This window comes from Argentina silus (assembly GCF_951799395.1).
Source record: "Argentina silus genome assembly, chromosome: 7".
NCBI lineage: Eukaryota > Metazoa > Chordata > Actinopteri > Argentiniformes > Argentinidae > Argentina > Argentina silus.
The window spans coordinates 9,933,886-9,949,511 of record NC_139661.1 but is presented as its reverse complement, the minus strand read 5'-3'; the positions used below and the strand labels follow the sequence as shown (position 1 = coordinate 9,949,511).

Here is a 15,626-nt window from a genome sequence, read left to right as displayed (position 1 = left end):
TACCTTCCCACTGCCTTTCATCCTGTTCAGAACAGAGACAGGGCAAAGCCTCACCAACGCTACCTACAAGCCCTCAGTAACAAACAAGAACCTGCCAGGCTGAAAAACACATTCTTGAGTCAGGTTCCCCACAGAGAAACATCCATTTACCAGCTACGCATCCAGCATACCTAATAATCTAATAAATAAAATACCCAACAATCTTAATTGAGCTTGATTATTATGACGCTAGTTATAGATGGTGATGAGGTCAATGATCACAATCATTACAGAAAAAATGTCATGTTTAGAAATACTAACCCATAAATCTATAAAATGCTATAAAGTAGACTGCCTCTGAGAAATGCATGTACTGCATCACATTAGCCTGTAATACAAACTCGCAGGAGTAGAGATTTATACTGAAAAACAAATGGGTTCATCACTTATTAACCAAGAGTTTCCTGAACTGCAACAGTGCTGCCACTGTTCTGGGACTCGTGAGCTTGTAGTAATGAGACAATCTAATAAAACAGCCTAATTTCTTCTATTTCATACCACTCCACAGGAAATCAAAAACAGATACCATTGAGGGCTTACCTTCAGGTTCCATCCAGTACTTCAATGTACAGACCTTGATTTTGAAATTCTTTAATCAATTTTTTCTGAAGTTCAAAACCATGATGGTGTTGACTGCAGCCAGAAAAAGGGCCCAGATCAGTCTAGAAGGCTGAATGAATCCTCTACGCTCAAGATGAAGATCATCATGCTCTTAGAAGAGCTGCAAAACAGTTTCAACTCATACGTTGAAAAAGGTAAACAAAAACATAAATAAATTAAGCTTACAATGTTGTTGTCAACAACCACAACTCTGCCCTTCCTCCTCTAACCTCACTGAGTACCAGCAGAGTCTGACAACTAGAATGCTGACTGGAGGATGACACTACAGTACACAGTCTCCCTGTGCCAAACGTAGCTGAGAGAGCACTGCGCTGCAGCCACCCACACACACATACACGTCTGCCCACAGAGCCTTGTGGCCAACACAACACATACTCTGCTGTTTCAGCACCTACTGTACTCTGCTCAAATCCTGGGGTCCCACAGGCAAATATGCTACAGGACTAGCAGATCAGAGTCCAAGTCATGGTCTACCAGCAACAGTTGGAATTGGGTTAGACATAAAAATTCACAGAAAAACAGTGCCCGACTGTTTTAAATGTCAAGATTAATGGCAGGAGATTAAATACTGATGATAGGTGTATGGAGCAGGTTTAAACGGGTGAGCGGTCCTGTGAAGAGACTGTGAATGTTGATAGCAGGGTGGTGTGGAGAGTGGACTGACCTGGTGGGTCTGGCTGTTGGAGTAGAAGAAGGCCAGGCGGTAGAGACTCTTGTAGTGCTGAGGGAAGCGGCCGAGGCAGAGGAAGAGAGCCCGAACACACATCTCCACCAGCATCCGCCGCTGGTCACATCGCTCAGCAGGGAGGGCCTTGGGCACCTCCACCACCTCTGGTGGAGGCTCTGGCCTCCTCTTCCCCTCGCTGGCTGGAGTCTGAGGGGTGGCCTGGTGAGAGGAGGTAGGCTTGGGAGGGGTGGCTGGGACAGGCAGTGGATTAGGACAAGGATCCACACTGGGCTTAGGAAGGGTGGCTTCAGGCAGAGTCACTGACAAAGGCTCCACTACTTCTTGAACAACTTTGTCCTCCAGCAAGATTGTTGTACCTGCCTCATTGCTTTTTTCACAATGCAAGCCTGGAGGAATTTAGGGTAAAAAAGGAGGGTTTTTTTAACATTAATATGACCAATATTTCCTTTCTCAAACACACTTACAACACTCATTAATAATGACACATAAAGCACCTAGCAAAAACATCAAATTCATGCCTAAATCTGGTGTTAACTAACATCATAGATTTGAGTTTTCATTTCCATTTGGTTGAAGATAAAAGTAACAAAACACCCACCTGTGTCTTCAGCTGTAGGCTGGCCTTCCTTCATGGGGGTGGTGTTCTCTGATGAGGAACTGCTGGCCTTCCCAGACCCAGACTGCAGCTTGTGACTGCTATCCTGGGAGCTAGCAGGGTCTGTGAAGGCATCCTGGGTGGAGTTGGAGTCAGAAAGCATCACCACCACGCTGTCCTGACTGCGCTCTGGCAGGGTTCAAACATAAACACACATCATATGGCCACCTGGCATTGGATGCCAGTCACTCGCATAGAAAGGCCAGCAAACATCCCTCTGGGTTATCAAGGGGAAACTATCAATCATGGAGCAGATTTTTCATTCGGGTTCACAGATAATACCAAACCCAGCAATGATACAAATACAGGTATGCCATTGTTTACAATCCTCACTAATGCTTTAACAAATGGGAGTCTCTACATCTGTTCCACAATACCAATCAAACAAATACAGAAACCAACCAATAGCAGGAATGTGTGCAGAGGTATAGTACAGTCATGGATGGTACAGTTAAATTTAAATCAGGTCTAACCTGGTAAATAAAATCTGAGACAGAGGGTCTAGCTTGAGGTCTATTCTGTAGGATTATATGATGTACATTTCTTGATTCCTACAAAGAAAAAAAAACACCAGACTGTAGTCAAGTTTTAGGGAGGTCTGTTTTTGTAAACCATCTAAAAACTAGGTGCCAGTTTATGCATTATTTGATTTTCTTGGTTCCTACAACAAACAAAAAACAAAAACTAGACCGTAGTCATGTTTTAGAGAGGTCTGTTTTCCCAAACCACCTAAAGACTAGGTGCCAGCATTCCTCTTAAGAAGCACAGTGTGCAGCCTCAGCAAGAAGCTGCAGTGCTCTGGCACCAATAACAAAAGCAGCAGGAGGACAACGAGGTTTCCATGATTTTGAAAGAAAAGTAAAAAACATGAGCTCAAGGGACTTTTGAAAGTACTTTTTCCACAGTAATTAGCAAAATGCACATCATGTGAGCAAAAGTGTTCTTCATTACACTGTCCACATTTTAATACCTAGTTGTGATTTGGACTGTAACAATACAACGTTTTGTGGGTGGGTCTTTAGAGCAGTACCATTCAGGGATGCCAGCCACATTGGAGACCTGGGCAGGCAGTAATCATGGTCAAGTTCTGGGATGGCTGTAGAAGATATTGGGAGTTTGCTTTAAAACACTCAATAAATGCTGCATTCTTGATTTTACAATGAAGACATTCTAGGTTTGTTTACTTGTGCATACTGTATATAATGCTTGAGTGCAACCCCGCTCCTAAAAACCATCATCACTTACAGATTGCTGTTACCATGATGTGCTTCAAACAGGCCTCAAGCGGGAAGGATTTGACACCCACTGGCAAACCTGCACATGGTGGTCTATTTCTGCCATCAATCTCAGAGGATGTGTGCCAATGAAGGGATGACCACATTCTGCCTGGTACGGCATTATATCACATCAAGTGAACACAATTGTAAATGGCAGACATAGTGGTAATTAATGTTCAAATACATTCAAGTCAAGATCTTTGTGCAAACGTAAGCCAACACCAAACCCAATTTGTCCAATGGAGGCATTCATCCCTTGGTAAACCACATGCATATCAAATGACAAAGCAGGTGGCAGAAGCAAGCAGGCAGAGAGGTAGCAGGCAGGTAGGTAGGTAGGTAGGTAGGTAGGAAGGAATCTGGAAAGGGTGACAGAAAAACTGGCAACATGGGCAATATGGCTGCAGTATTTAGACATTGAAGCTAAACAGGACATAGGGGAAAAACAAATGCCACCAGCTGTTGTTTGTTACTGTTGCCAGTTTGTAAATCAGTGTAATAATGGTCAATTGGATTCTATGTTGACAACAACAAACATTCATGGATACAATTCACCTGTGGCACATCTGCTTTTACACCTTGATTTATTTGCAACACCGTAAACCTTTTGAAAAATGCAACATTGGAGACTGGAAAAAGAGATGGAAGCCAAATTGTAATGTTCAGTATGTGCATATCCAAGATGGTTAGCAAATGGATGGCCTTTGTACTGTAAGTGAATTTCAAACAACAACAAAAAATACTCATGTCCTCATTTCCTACTATATGTAACTGTAAATCTCCTGCTTTCTGTAGGCTATGTTGGCATGCACACACTCACTGCATTAGGGAAGCTCAATATCTTTTTACTGAAAATTATTTTAGAATATTATTTGTCCTGTTAATGCAAATTTAGCTAGATTTAGTGCATTTGGGAAACTTTAGTAAGCACTCGTGTTATACACACACTATTAGAGGGTGCTTTAAGAAAAGCAAATGTTGTTGCAATCAACTGACCAGCAAAGGTAGGCTAACTGGAAGCTGCTTGTTTTAACACTCGTCACAGCATATTAAACACCGTTAAAAAGATATTTGAAAAGCTGCCTCATGTACTAAACAATAAAGTTAGCCTCTAAAAGGAACCCAAACCTAACACTACCTTTCTAAAATAAAAACAATATATTAACTTTTAATGCAACTCCTTTGCTCATACTAGTGCTCCAACTGATCACCGTACTACCACCAAGAGTTTTTACTGACATTTTGGTTTAATCATGCAACTGCACACACAAGAAGCAATATTTCTGAACCACTGTCTGTAACCCTTTTGTCCCTCACTAGTTTCAGATGAAAGCCTAAATCACTACATACTCACCTTTCACGCTAGATTTAATATCTGCCTTTCAGACGAGCAAAAGATGAGTGCCTCGCCTATAAGTCTCAAGTCTCTATTCAGCTCAGTCACTTCAAATTAAACCTGCACTGAAATGCTAGTGACAGGTGCAGCAACTGTTCCCTGGGATCCAGTAAAACCTTGGTTTGGCTGTACCTTGCCTGTAGCTCTGTGATCGTCACATGGGGCAACAGCCCACACACTAAAAAGCCAGCTGCGTTCCAGGACAAACTACTGTTTTACTGTCATACACCATTAGCTTTACTACATAAAGACAACCTAGCATACAGTCTAACGTGTTTGTGAGGAAGCTACTAGCATTCATTTCATATGTAATTAGCCGGCTAGACTACCCTCTTATGATTACGCCAATTTGAGTGAAAAAAGCTTTCAGATTTCTTTCTCTAGTCCAAAGCCAGGATGATCTACTCTGACAGACACAGAAATTGCAAAGCAAAATTGCTTCATAAGAAGAAATTGTAAATTGCTCCGGGTTGGGAAATAATCTCTATTCTAGATATAATATACATGACAGCAAAATGCTGTTGATATCAAAAGGAGAAGCAAGGGTAATGGGAAAGAAAGGAAAAGGAGGGGATGACAACCACAAAAGCAGAGGTTCTTAAAATGTTCAATTAACAACTAAAACACAAACCAAACAGTGACCAGGACGCTCTCTGCCAAACTCAACCTTCACACCTCTGCTTCCCTAAACACAGTTGCTCTTCCACTACTACAATAAAACCATATCCAACTCATATCCTGAGATACCATTAGTAGCCATATTGCCCATTTCACCATATCCCAACCACCCAGTGCATATCGGGTCATTACTGGAACCAGAGCCATTTTAATAGTGATTAGCCACTCCTCCCCAGTGTGATTCCTGTCCCAGTGCAGAGAGGGCCCAACCCCAGAGGCAGTGTCTAGGACTGGGACTGTACCATCAGCCTGCTGCTCCTCATGCTGCTGCTTCTGCTGCTGCTGCCACTGCTGCTGTTGTTGCTGCCGCCTCAGGGTTTTACGTTTGGCGTAATCGTGGTCGACAGGTGTGGCCGTGTAAGGTGGGGATGTCAGACCTGGAGCGCTGGAAGGGAGGGAGGCGCCAAGAACCACTGCCGCGCACACAGAGGAGCCGTGGGAGTCCTCGTCGATCATGGAGGGATGCTTCTCCCTGAGGAGAGTGGGGGGACAAAATGGAGGATTGGGTCAGTGTAAGGGGGGGTGGGGAGTGTTTATTTTCATTTAGATGTGAAGCAAAGCTAACGCATGACAACTCAGATCCCTTTGTGTCTTCTCACTTTTCGTTGGATCGAGGCATGGTAGGCATGCTCTTCTCTTCCCCCCTGGCGAAGGGACCGAGGGCCGCCTCAGCCAAGATGGTGAAGAAGACCTCGTGCTCCAGATCAGGCTCTCCAGCCTCCAGCAGCTTCAAGACGGTGGCACTAAGACGGAAGTACAGCTTGGGGGGGGGGGGAATATATATTATAGATTCTCTGAAGTGATAAGAGTGGAAAAGCACAACACAATGGCCCTGCAAGTATTAGAACTACTGTAGAACCGTCCGGTGACCATTCAATAACCTGCTAATGTATGTGTACCTCCAGGGCCTCCATAGCCAGGTCGGGGGGATTATGGTAGTGTATTTTCCGGGGGTATCTGGCAGCTTCCTCGTGTAGATAATGCGCTGCCTGAGAAGAGAAAGAGGGTAGAGAAGAGAGGATCAAACACTGCACAATCACCATCTGATGGACATTACCAACACTGATAAAATGGAGAGAAACAGGTAACTGGGAACAACAAACAGAACCCTCCCCCCGTTCCTCCAGTACCGGCCCCCATGGACATCCGTGCTCCTCTGAGCCCTACAGCTCCCCCTGCTTGCTGCTGCCTTTCTACTCATCTACTCAGCACCACAGACCTACTGCATCAATCACTCTGCACATTCCTCTCTAAAGTCAAAGTAAAACATTCAGGTTGTTAATGAAAACCACTTAAAAAAAGGGGTTTGGAAAAAAAAAAGAAAAAAAAGAAAGACCATTACTGTATCAAAACACACGTTCTGATGCCTACAGTATGCTACATCTTGCATCCCGTCAAATGTTTAAGACCACTAGTACACTTTGAAATGTTATTTTTTTGGTATTAGCATTGTGTGTCGTGGGCAGATGAATGGTTGCCTGTAGTGCACCTGTTTGTAGAGCTGCAGGTATTCCCTTGGAGGCTGCTTGCGTTTCTCAGCAATCTTCCCCAACATGTAGTGGATGAGCCACTCTTCCTCGTCACTATCCCCCTCACAACGGGATGCCCCCTGGAAACACTGGGAGGATGTCTCCAACATGGTATCCCTCCTCTCCTCCATCTGAGACACACACACACACACACACACACACACACACACACACAGATATAAAACAAGCAGACGGGCGAATCCACAAGCATGCATGCACCCGCGCACACATACACTTTAATCCCACTACTCTCTGCCGTGATCTACTTCCAGAAGACAGATCAATTTAACAGTGAACTCACACTTGCATGACCAGAAGCGACAAGGTGTGTCATCCATTTAGTGTACAGAAGTGGAAAATCATCAACAAGTTCATATGCAGTCAATCAGTGGATGTGTGAGAGTATACACTGTGTAGGAGTACCCCCCTCTATTCCCCCTTCTGTCCATACCTGTTTGACCACCTCTGGGGGCAGCTCGCTCTTCCACTGTTTGAGCTGTCGCGAGGCGAACGAGTGCAGAGCGTAGGACATGGTGCCATACTCGATCCACAGAGCCAGGTTGGAGCTGTTAATCTCCAGGGCCCTCTTGAAGCAGTTGAGCACAGCCAGGGAGTGCTTCCAGATGGGCCCATCACTCTTTAGCTCGTTGGAGTTGAGCTTGTCCTGGATGCGGCTAGCCCTGGCCAGAGCCATGCCGGCCCAGGAGTCAAACCTGCAGTCCCAATATCATTGTTACCAGGTGCTCGTCAGCATCACCAACAGTTACGTTGATCGTCAGTTGAACAGTGTGTTTATGAAAATGAAGTATCAGACTTACCAAAGACAAATACTCAGCTGTTGACATGAGCAAAATAGTTCTGATAGACTAGCCTAATATGTGTATGTGTAACAACAATACAGACCTGTTTGGACATACGCAGATGTCGTGCATGTAGAATTTGATGGCCTTGGACTGCTCCTTGTTCTTGAAGTGGTAGTCTGCCAGGAGGTAGAAGATCTCATTCACCACAGGAGGTGCTGGAGTGCCCCCCTCAGGAAGGCAAGGCACCTGAGGGAGAGCACAAACACTTATGATCTTTTCTCAACATTATCTCTGTGTATGTGAGGTCTGAAATCATGTGTGTAACAAGTCAAGTGTACGTCTTGTTTTGAGGTCCATGTATTATCTATTAGACTAGAGAGCATAACATGACTCACAAGATGACCTGACCATAAAACAAGACATCATGACTATCCCGGGTCCATGTGCAGAACCAGTTCTCCATGGCAACACTGAAAGCTTTTTAAAGCTCTTAAAATTCAGTGCGGGCCCGGCAACTGACCTTTCCCGCCGTGCCCTCGATGTAGGCTGCCACCTCGTCCATGGTGAGGGTGGGAGTGTCACTGAGGGGCACGATACCAGAGATCCTCTTCAGCAGGTTGGCCAGGTCAGCAGACACCGTGCTTGTCTTGTAGCTGTCAAACTCAGGCAGAGTCTTGGGCTTGAAGTACTGGAACATGAAGAGGGCATTGCTCCACAGCAGTTCAACCTGCAGGCCATAGAAAGAAACATTCAGCTATGACATACATACAAAAATATCCTTGTATAATAATCTGATCATTGTGTAATAAACTGCATTGTAGACAAACAGTATAATAAGGTATGAGAGCATAAACTGAAGTAATGACCGAGCCACCAATATGAACAAATGACACTGCCTCTCTGTTGGACATGAGGAGACACACACAACAGCATGCATAAATACACCTGTATGCATGATATTATACACTATTCTATTTTTCCACTTAGCCCCCAGAGGAGTTCTCTTGTGATTCAATGTTTCAACTGGAAATCTTAGCTGTGGTGCTTTCCTCTGGTGCGAGGAGGCGGCAGTTCTGTTACATTTTGTTGCAGAGGCAGCCAGATAAATAAATCTAATTCAAGCTCCCGGAAAGTGAATTAATTGCTTGCTTTCTTGTATGTATGTATATATTGACTAGTTTTATCCTGTCCCTGGGTCTTGTGACTCAGATGACCAACCAGTTAATTACTCAGGGGGCTGTACTCATTAACTAATGAACTTGGTCCCTTTGGATCAGTCTATTCATCATGCAATTACCGCATATCACAATTACAGTACTAGCCATCTGAGTGAGTAAACATCACATTTGGCATTGACATCCACCTAGTGGCCAGTTGAACACATTGCATAAACACCACAATCTACAAGCCTGGAAATGGTTCTGGTAAACTAAACATGTCAATATATTGTAACAACTCCTTAACAGTTCCATATTTCAAAGTAGATACAGTGTCTGCACGTGGACTCAGAGAGCAATAGTTGTGACAAACAAGGCTGTCTATTAGCTAAACCTCTCTCAAAAGAATGGGGCATAACTTATCTGAAATGTCTTATAGAAGTTAAAGGTATAGGACAGGACTAAAGAGAAGAATGACTTTTTCACCTGTTGAGCAGAGTGCTCCTCCAGATAGCGGGCCTTGCTCTTCTTGCTTGGGTAGGCATACAGACAGAAGAAGCACTGCTCCAAGGCCATCTCTAGCTCCTCTTTGTAGGGGTGAGTATCATGAGCGGAAGAGGCAGCCAGCTCTTTCTCCAGAACACATACCTGCACCACGCACATGACACACAGCTGAGTGACGTTCTGTATACATCTTTCCAGATTATATGACATCTTTAAAACAGATATAAACCCTTTAGATTAAAAGCATTGACATTAAATCGCTGACTAAGTCAACGTACAGTGGGCCTCTTAAACAATTTCAGCTTTGTTGACCCAACTCACATAGAACTTGAGGAGTGCTCCATCTGAGTTGCAGCACCAGGAGCGGCGTCCCAGGTACTCATGGGCTGTATTGAGCAGCATCAGGGAGGAGGGCAGCATAGGAGTGTTTGATTCTTCTGAAGGGCAGAGGGGAAATCACTGAGAACCAGGAGCTATGTCTGGGCTTCTAACATGTGTGTCAATTGGCATAATAGGAGTGGAGACAAGGTAGACCCCCACATACCCTCCTCATCCCCTACAGATATGTGCTGCCTCAGCAAGCAGTCAAAAGCTGCCTCCTCGTGCTTAATGATGCGGTGCAGGAGAATCCATGGCAACACAGAGGAAAAGTGAGGCTCCTTAGGATCATCAGGGATCGCCATGCTGCAGTCAATCAGCTAGAGGTAAAATGCACACACACAAACTTAACTCACATGGGATTCAACATGTGACTTTGGTTTTCTAAGAACCCTCTGTGTCTACAATAAGTTTTCTGACCTGGATGAGGTTGTTGGACAGGCGGGCCATGCTTGTGAAGCGGGGGACATTGCTCAGGAGCTGAGGGTCCTCAGAGAAGCAGACATCGATGCCTCCCAGCAGCTGTGTGATGGTGGAGACCCACTCCTCTTTGACAGAGTGAGAGCTGGCTGGGACAGAGTTGAGCTGCTGAAGAGCTTCGTTCAAGGCCACCTCGGTGCACTCCAGACACTGTCTGTAGTCCTGTCGCTTTAACAGGGAGTTCTGAGACATGGACAAAGAGGGGAAAAACATCATCCAACTAAAAAAACTTTTCAATGGCTGTCAATTGTATATTTCACTAGCTAACTCCATCAGCAGTTGAGATGCTTTGAAAGTGCAGAGCCTAACCTGCAGCAGCAGCAGCTGGGCGGGCCTCTCAGGCACAGAGCTAACAAACTCCAGAGGCTTGCCCCTGCCAGAGCCGCCGTAGCTAAGGGTGGGCTGCAGCAGGTGCACCACTGACTCATAGTCTCCAGACTCAAACAGGCGCTGGATCTCCTCCAGGGACTGACAGCGCTCTAGAGACTTCAGCTTCTTATCGATCTGTCCATGGAGAGAGAAGGTCTCGAATGAACCACACAATTCAAAACCACAGGAGAACTTAATGATCTCTAGGGAGAAGGATGGAAAACCATAGAATTGGAGGAACACAGGATTTTATATAACTCTGTGCGGGCAAACCTCCTCAGGGAGCAACAATACATGACTTGAGAGAGCCAAGTGCACAATTATTCCATTTTCACCAACATGCTGTATGGATGCTACAGTTTTAGCTGTAGTTCATAACACTGACCTCCTCCACTGAGATTGCTGCATCCACACGCAGGTTGGGCAGGTAGATGGTGTACACCTCTCCCTCTGTGTTCCTAGCCTGACTCTGCAGCATGCCAGTGCAGACATCGTAGCTCTCCAGGGCCTGGTCCATATCGCCCTGCCAGAGGACACACAAGCACACAAAACAAAGTCTTACTTTCTGAGTCAACACATCACCAGAACACATGGATCAGATTTACAACTGGATTTAAATATATTAGAATTACTTCCTATGAGTAAGAGAAATGTGTAATACAAGAGTTTGAGAAGAATCACTGGTTAAATGCGAACATTACCTGCAGGGCGAGGAAGCGTGCCTTGAGCCAGTACACACGCACCACAGTGGCCACCCAGTCATCCTCAAACAGGTCCTTCTGTGAGGAGCCAAGGGCCAGCTGTAGCAGGTCTCCCTGGAAGTGCTGGCCAGGGAAGTCTGTGTCACCCACGTCACTGCTCTGACCCACACTGCACTTTCTCGGGGACACTTCAGAAAAGAGATAAAAAAAACTGGTATAGATATTCATAAAGAAAGACAAGACCATCAACATGGTCATTCCATTTATGTGTTATGATGATCAGAAAAGTAATCCGTCTGGCACATACCAGTCTTGCCCTTGGTGTGTGACCATTGCTCCAACTGTAGCTCCATACATGACAGGCTCATCACCAACATTTCCTGCACATGAAACACCAATCACAACAGCACCAAACAGACAGATTGAGGAGGCTTGATAATACTTTCTGTCGGTAATCAAGGAGTAACAAATCAGCAAAGAACAGTTAAGACACTAGATTTATAGCTGTATACATACCAGTATATGCTGATTACTGCAGTCGCGGAGCAGAGGATTGGGCAAGCCACTACTATGCTTCCTCCACGTCTGATACACCTCCAGTACAACAGCAGCCAGCCCCCGAGGCCACTCCTGCATGAACCTCTGACCCACCGCTTTCAGATAGCGCATCATCAAGTCTAATATCCCACCATTGCTCATATTATTCAGCAGGAAATTGTGGACATCCTGTTCTTCTGTCGAGGGGGTAAGACAGCAGAAATCATATATGTGCGATGATGTTTGACATGAACTGAGAACTCAGCATTTCAGTAGTGTGAAGGATTGTGTAAGATATGTACCTGATTCCATGTATTCAATAGAGTCTAACAGCATGCAGTTATCGCCATGAAGAAGGTGTGAGTCCTGCTTGACCTCACACTGTGCCTCGAGGTTACTCAAGCTCTCATCATCATCCTCCAGGTCAAACTTCTTCAGTCTGAGTGGAAGAGGAGATGCTTGTCACTATGCAATAAAACACCTTTTGCTATAATTTCGTATTTTTCTTGTGAGGTCTTAAGACAATACCGTGAGGGTAAGTATTTGAACAGCAGCTCCTGGAAGTCGATCTTCTCCTCCTTCTTGCATTTAGTGTTTCGGACCCGTGCTGAACGACGCTTGGCAATCTCTCCACTATCCTCTATGACACGCTTCCTCTTAGTGGCCTTCTTCACCTTGTCAGTGAGTGAGGTGTCCATTGCTGTGGAGGCAAAGATTGAGTTCTTTTAATTAATCATCAGAGAAACAAACAAGTCTGAGACCATATGTCTTTTGTTTTCATGCTTAAGTGGTACTGCTAAATTGAATGTATTTTATTGTCTTCACGAATACCAACAACTGACCGACAGAGGGGGAAGTTGTGGAGACCTCTACAGTGGTGTGGCTGGGTGTTATCTGAACCAGAGTGGTGGGCTGGGACAGTGCTGGTGGCTCAGGGGCAGGTAGTGGGGGCAGGGAGGAGGTGGGGCTGCTGATGGGGATGGTCTGGATCACACTGACTGGAGTGCTGGGCTCAGGCAGTGGGAAGGCCTGGAGGCAGTTGGGGTCACGATACTCTGACAGGTCAATCCTGCGGCCCAGGCTTGGGCGTGGCGGCTCGCATGTGGTCTGATGCCTGTACATGGCAAGGAAACCCTCTCCCACATTCTTCCACCTGAGCATCAAAGCAACAGTCCAAAACAAAAGAATACGTAAATAGGTTGGTGTTTAAAGCAAATGTATCCCCTATAGTTACAAATAGTTGGGGGGAGGGGGCAGAAATAGAACAGAGTAGAAGACTGACGTGAAGCAGCGGATGGGTTGGACCAGGATCAGGTCTGGCTTGGGTTCCCGGGCAGAGAGAGCCTGTCTGCGACGCCGCAGATCAAGCGCCTCCTCCACAATGGTCTGGCTCTCCTCTTCATCCACCTCCACATAGTGAATAGACATGTGACTGCAGAGAAATAGACAGAAATAAAGCACTTTCCTCCAGTCAAACCAACACTGCGGCAAGAAGTCCAGTGACCAGCTATATGACAGCACACATTCATAGCATGTAGATGGGTGGGTACTGGATAGAAGGAAGGGCTCACCACTTCAGGAACATTTGCATGGAGTCCATCTTTAGACAAGGCTGCTCTTGGAAGATCTTCTCCTTCAACACCAGCCCTTTAGTGTAACAATGATCTTTCTCCAGGGCTTTGCAGATGAAATACAAACAGCCTAGAAAAATAACAGACAACTTCATCTCCATTGCTAAGCCTTGGGTTCATAACAGTCAGTTCTAAATCAGAATTTCTCTTTTGAGAAAAATAACATGATCAAAACAATACTGAATGACTTATTGTACACAGAGAGGATACAATGTAAAGAAAGATGTTGCATGTCTGGGGCATGACTCACAACTGTAGTCACTGAGTGTGTAGAGAACAGTGATGAGGTTGTCCAGGCAGGGCCAGTGGTCTGGGTTACAGTGAAGACCTTCTTCAAAGGCATGCCGGGCAAGAGGAATGCGCACCAGTCGCACAGCCACCTGACCGATCTTGTACCACATGTTCACATCAGTGGAATCTAGCATCACAGCCTAAGGGCAAACACATAAGGTCACCAGGATTTTCACAAATGTACAGTATATAATCTGTGTTTAAAATAAGTTTAGGGTGTTTTAGACCAACTAAAGACAAACAGGAAATCCATTTGGCCCTGGTTTTCCATTTCTTGTTACACGATTGATCATTTACCTCCAAGTAAAACTCCATGGCTGTCTCCAGGTCATCCCGCAACACAGCCAGACTAGCCAGGTTTTTGAAGGTGGAATATTTCAGCATCAGCCCTGGATGCTTAAGACCAACCCTCTGATCATCTGAAGGCATTGCCTGGGAGGCAAGAGGACATACTCAGTCTGACAAAAGTTAAAATGTAGAACAGTTTCAGCTCTACAATACAAAAATATACTATGAAACAAAATCTCTAATGGGCATGATACCTCTTTGAGCAGTGGGGTTTTGAGGAGTTCATGATAGGCCTTGGCTGACTCCTCAAACTTATCATGCTTCTGAAGATCTAGAGCTTTGTGATACAAAGCAAATGCCTCTGCTTCCTGTAAATAAAAGATAGGGAGGCTTAGAACAAATAAAATATAAAATGTTACTTTGCCCCCAAATCACTGAGGTGTACAATCAACAAAAATCATCACCAAAACACAATGACTGCTAGCTTTAATCATTTGTACAGTGTAACCCACCTGAGCCTCTTTAGTTCGACTCTTGTTACTTTTCAGGGGATCTTCAGACTCATCTGCAGCCAAAGAGGCTGCATTCAGCGCCGCAATCCGGATCTGGAGAGACAATTACAACATCTTAGTGAAACATATGCAATACAAACTTGAAGTTTTATGATACCATTGATTATAATAGAAAATAAACTATAGCACTTAAAGTGGTAGCTGCATCGTAAATGATTTGACATTGATAAACCAGCGCAGAAAGATAGACAGAAGTCACAGGAAAGTGAAACAATACCATGTTTATGTTATGCTCGGACAATGGCCATCAACTCCAACTGCCTGGATCTACAGGCAAGCATGTCAAGAGAATTCGCATTAGTTACATGTCTCAAGATTAATCTGCAATGATGCCAGCATGGCAAGGTGCTTGGTGATAGATAGATAGATATAGCAGCCATATGGCTACAACTAACCGGCGGCGTAATCGGAAATGCAATGCGGTGGTGGAACACAATTACTTCAACCAAGGTCTGCTAACGTGTGTACCCCTAGCAGGTTGCAGCTAGCAAACCCTCACATATTTCAGTCATCATATTTTATCCATAGTCATCATGATTTATCTGATTGACATTATGCTAGCTAGTAGTAGATACAATAGTACTAGCTAGCCTGGGGACGAGGTGAGCTAGCTGAGCTCATCACGTCATCATCACTTGAGGTCAGTTTGTCGGACTTACCATTAACTCTCAATCTCATCATTCATTGCGCTCACTGGGCTCATTAGAACAATAAAGCATGGCTTTAACAACCTAAGATACCAAAGGAGACTGTCAGAATATGGTGCAATATTTCCAGCTATTGAATTTACAAACTTGTCTGACATTCTTTGTTTACAAGTCTGTCAGGCTGGCTACTCGTCAACCACTTACAAAATGGAATGACCCGTTAGCTAGTAAAAAATAGGGTTATTGGTGGACGTACTGTGGGTGGTTTCAGAAAGCCAATCAGAAACACTGATATTGAATTGAGTGCGTGCTCATTTAAGACCCGGCGCGGCAGAGACTGGGCGCGACTGAGTTGCAACGCGTAACGTAGGTATCTGGTGTGCGA

General features: G+C 44.9%; 1 protein-coding gene across 1 annotated transcript in view; it reads right to left on the bottom strand.

Moving 5' to 3' along the window:
* Positions 1–15,378, bottom strand: part of cabin1 (calcineurin binding protein 1) — a 35,997-nt gene extending 20,619 nt beyond the window's left edge. The window contains exons 1-30 of the mRNA XM_083673677.1: positions 15,254–15,378; positions 14,812–14,861; positions 14,535–14,627; positions 14,277–14,390; positions 14,032–14,166; positions 13,694–13,874; positions 13,384–13,513; positions 13,095–13,244; positions 12,655–12,965; positions 12,341–12,512; positions 12,115–12,251; positions 11,792–12,009; positions 11,583–11,655; positions 11,276–11,463; positions 10,960–11,097; positions 10,515–10,709; positions 10,146–10,388; positions 9,892–10,045; positions 9,669–9,784; positions 9,330–9,491; positions 8,207–8,413; positions 7,787–7,932; positions 7,335–7,596; positions 6,844–7,014; positions 6,254–6,343; positions 5,954–6,114; positions 5,597–5,826; positions 3,034–3,099; positions 1,947–2,132; positions 1,325–1,734 (exon numbers count right to left, since the gene is read on the bottom strand). Coding sequence (XP_083529803.1) covers positions 1,325–1,734; positions 1,947–2,132; positions 3,034–3,099; positions 5,597–5,826; positions 5,954–6,114; positions 6,254–6,343; positions 6,844–7,014; positions 7,335–7,596; positions 7,787–7,932; positions 8,207–8,413; positions 9,330–9,491; positions 9,669–9,784; positions 9,892–10,045; positions 10,146–10,388; positions 10,515–10,709; positions 10,960–11,097; positions 11,276–11,463; positions 11,583–11,655; positions 11,792–12,009; positions 12,115–12,251; positions 12,341–12,512; positions 12,655–12,965; positions 13,095–13,244; positions 13,384–13,513; positions 13,694–13,874; positions 14,032–14,166; positions 14,277–14,390; positions 14,535–14,627; positions 14,812–14,814 — 4,842 coding nt within the window. The 5' untranslated portion in view covers positions 14,815–14,861; positions 15,254–15,378. The remainder of the gene's footprint in view (positions 1–1,324; positions 1,735–1,946; positions 2,133–3,033; positions 3,100–5,596; positions 5,827–5,953; positions 6,115–6,253; positions 6,344–6,843; positions 7,015–7,334; positions 7,597–7,786; positions 7,933–8,206; positions 8,414–9,329; positions 9,492–9,668; positions 9,785–9,891; positions 10,046–10,145; positions 10,389–10,514; positions 10,710–10,959; positions 11,098–11,275; positions 11,464–11,582; positions 11,656–11,791; positions 12,010–12,114; positions 12,252–12,340; positions 12,513–12,654; positions 12,966–13,094; positions 13,245–13,383; positions 13,514–13,693; positions 13,875–14,031; positions 14,167–14,276; positions 14,391–14,534; positions 14,628–14,811; positions 14,862–15,253) is intronic.
* Between the last annotated feature and the right edge of the window lie 248 nt (positions 15,379–15,626).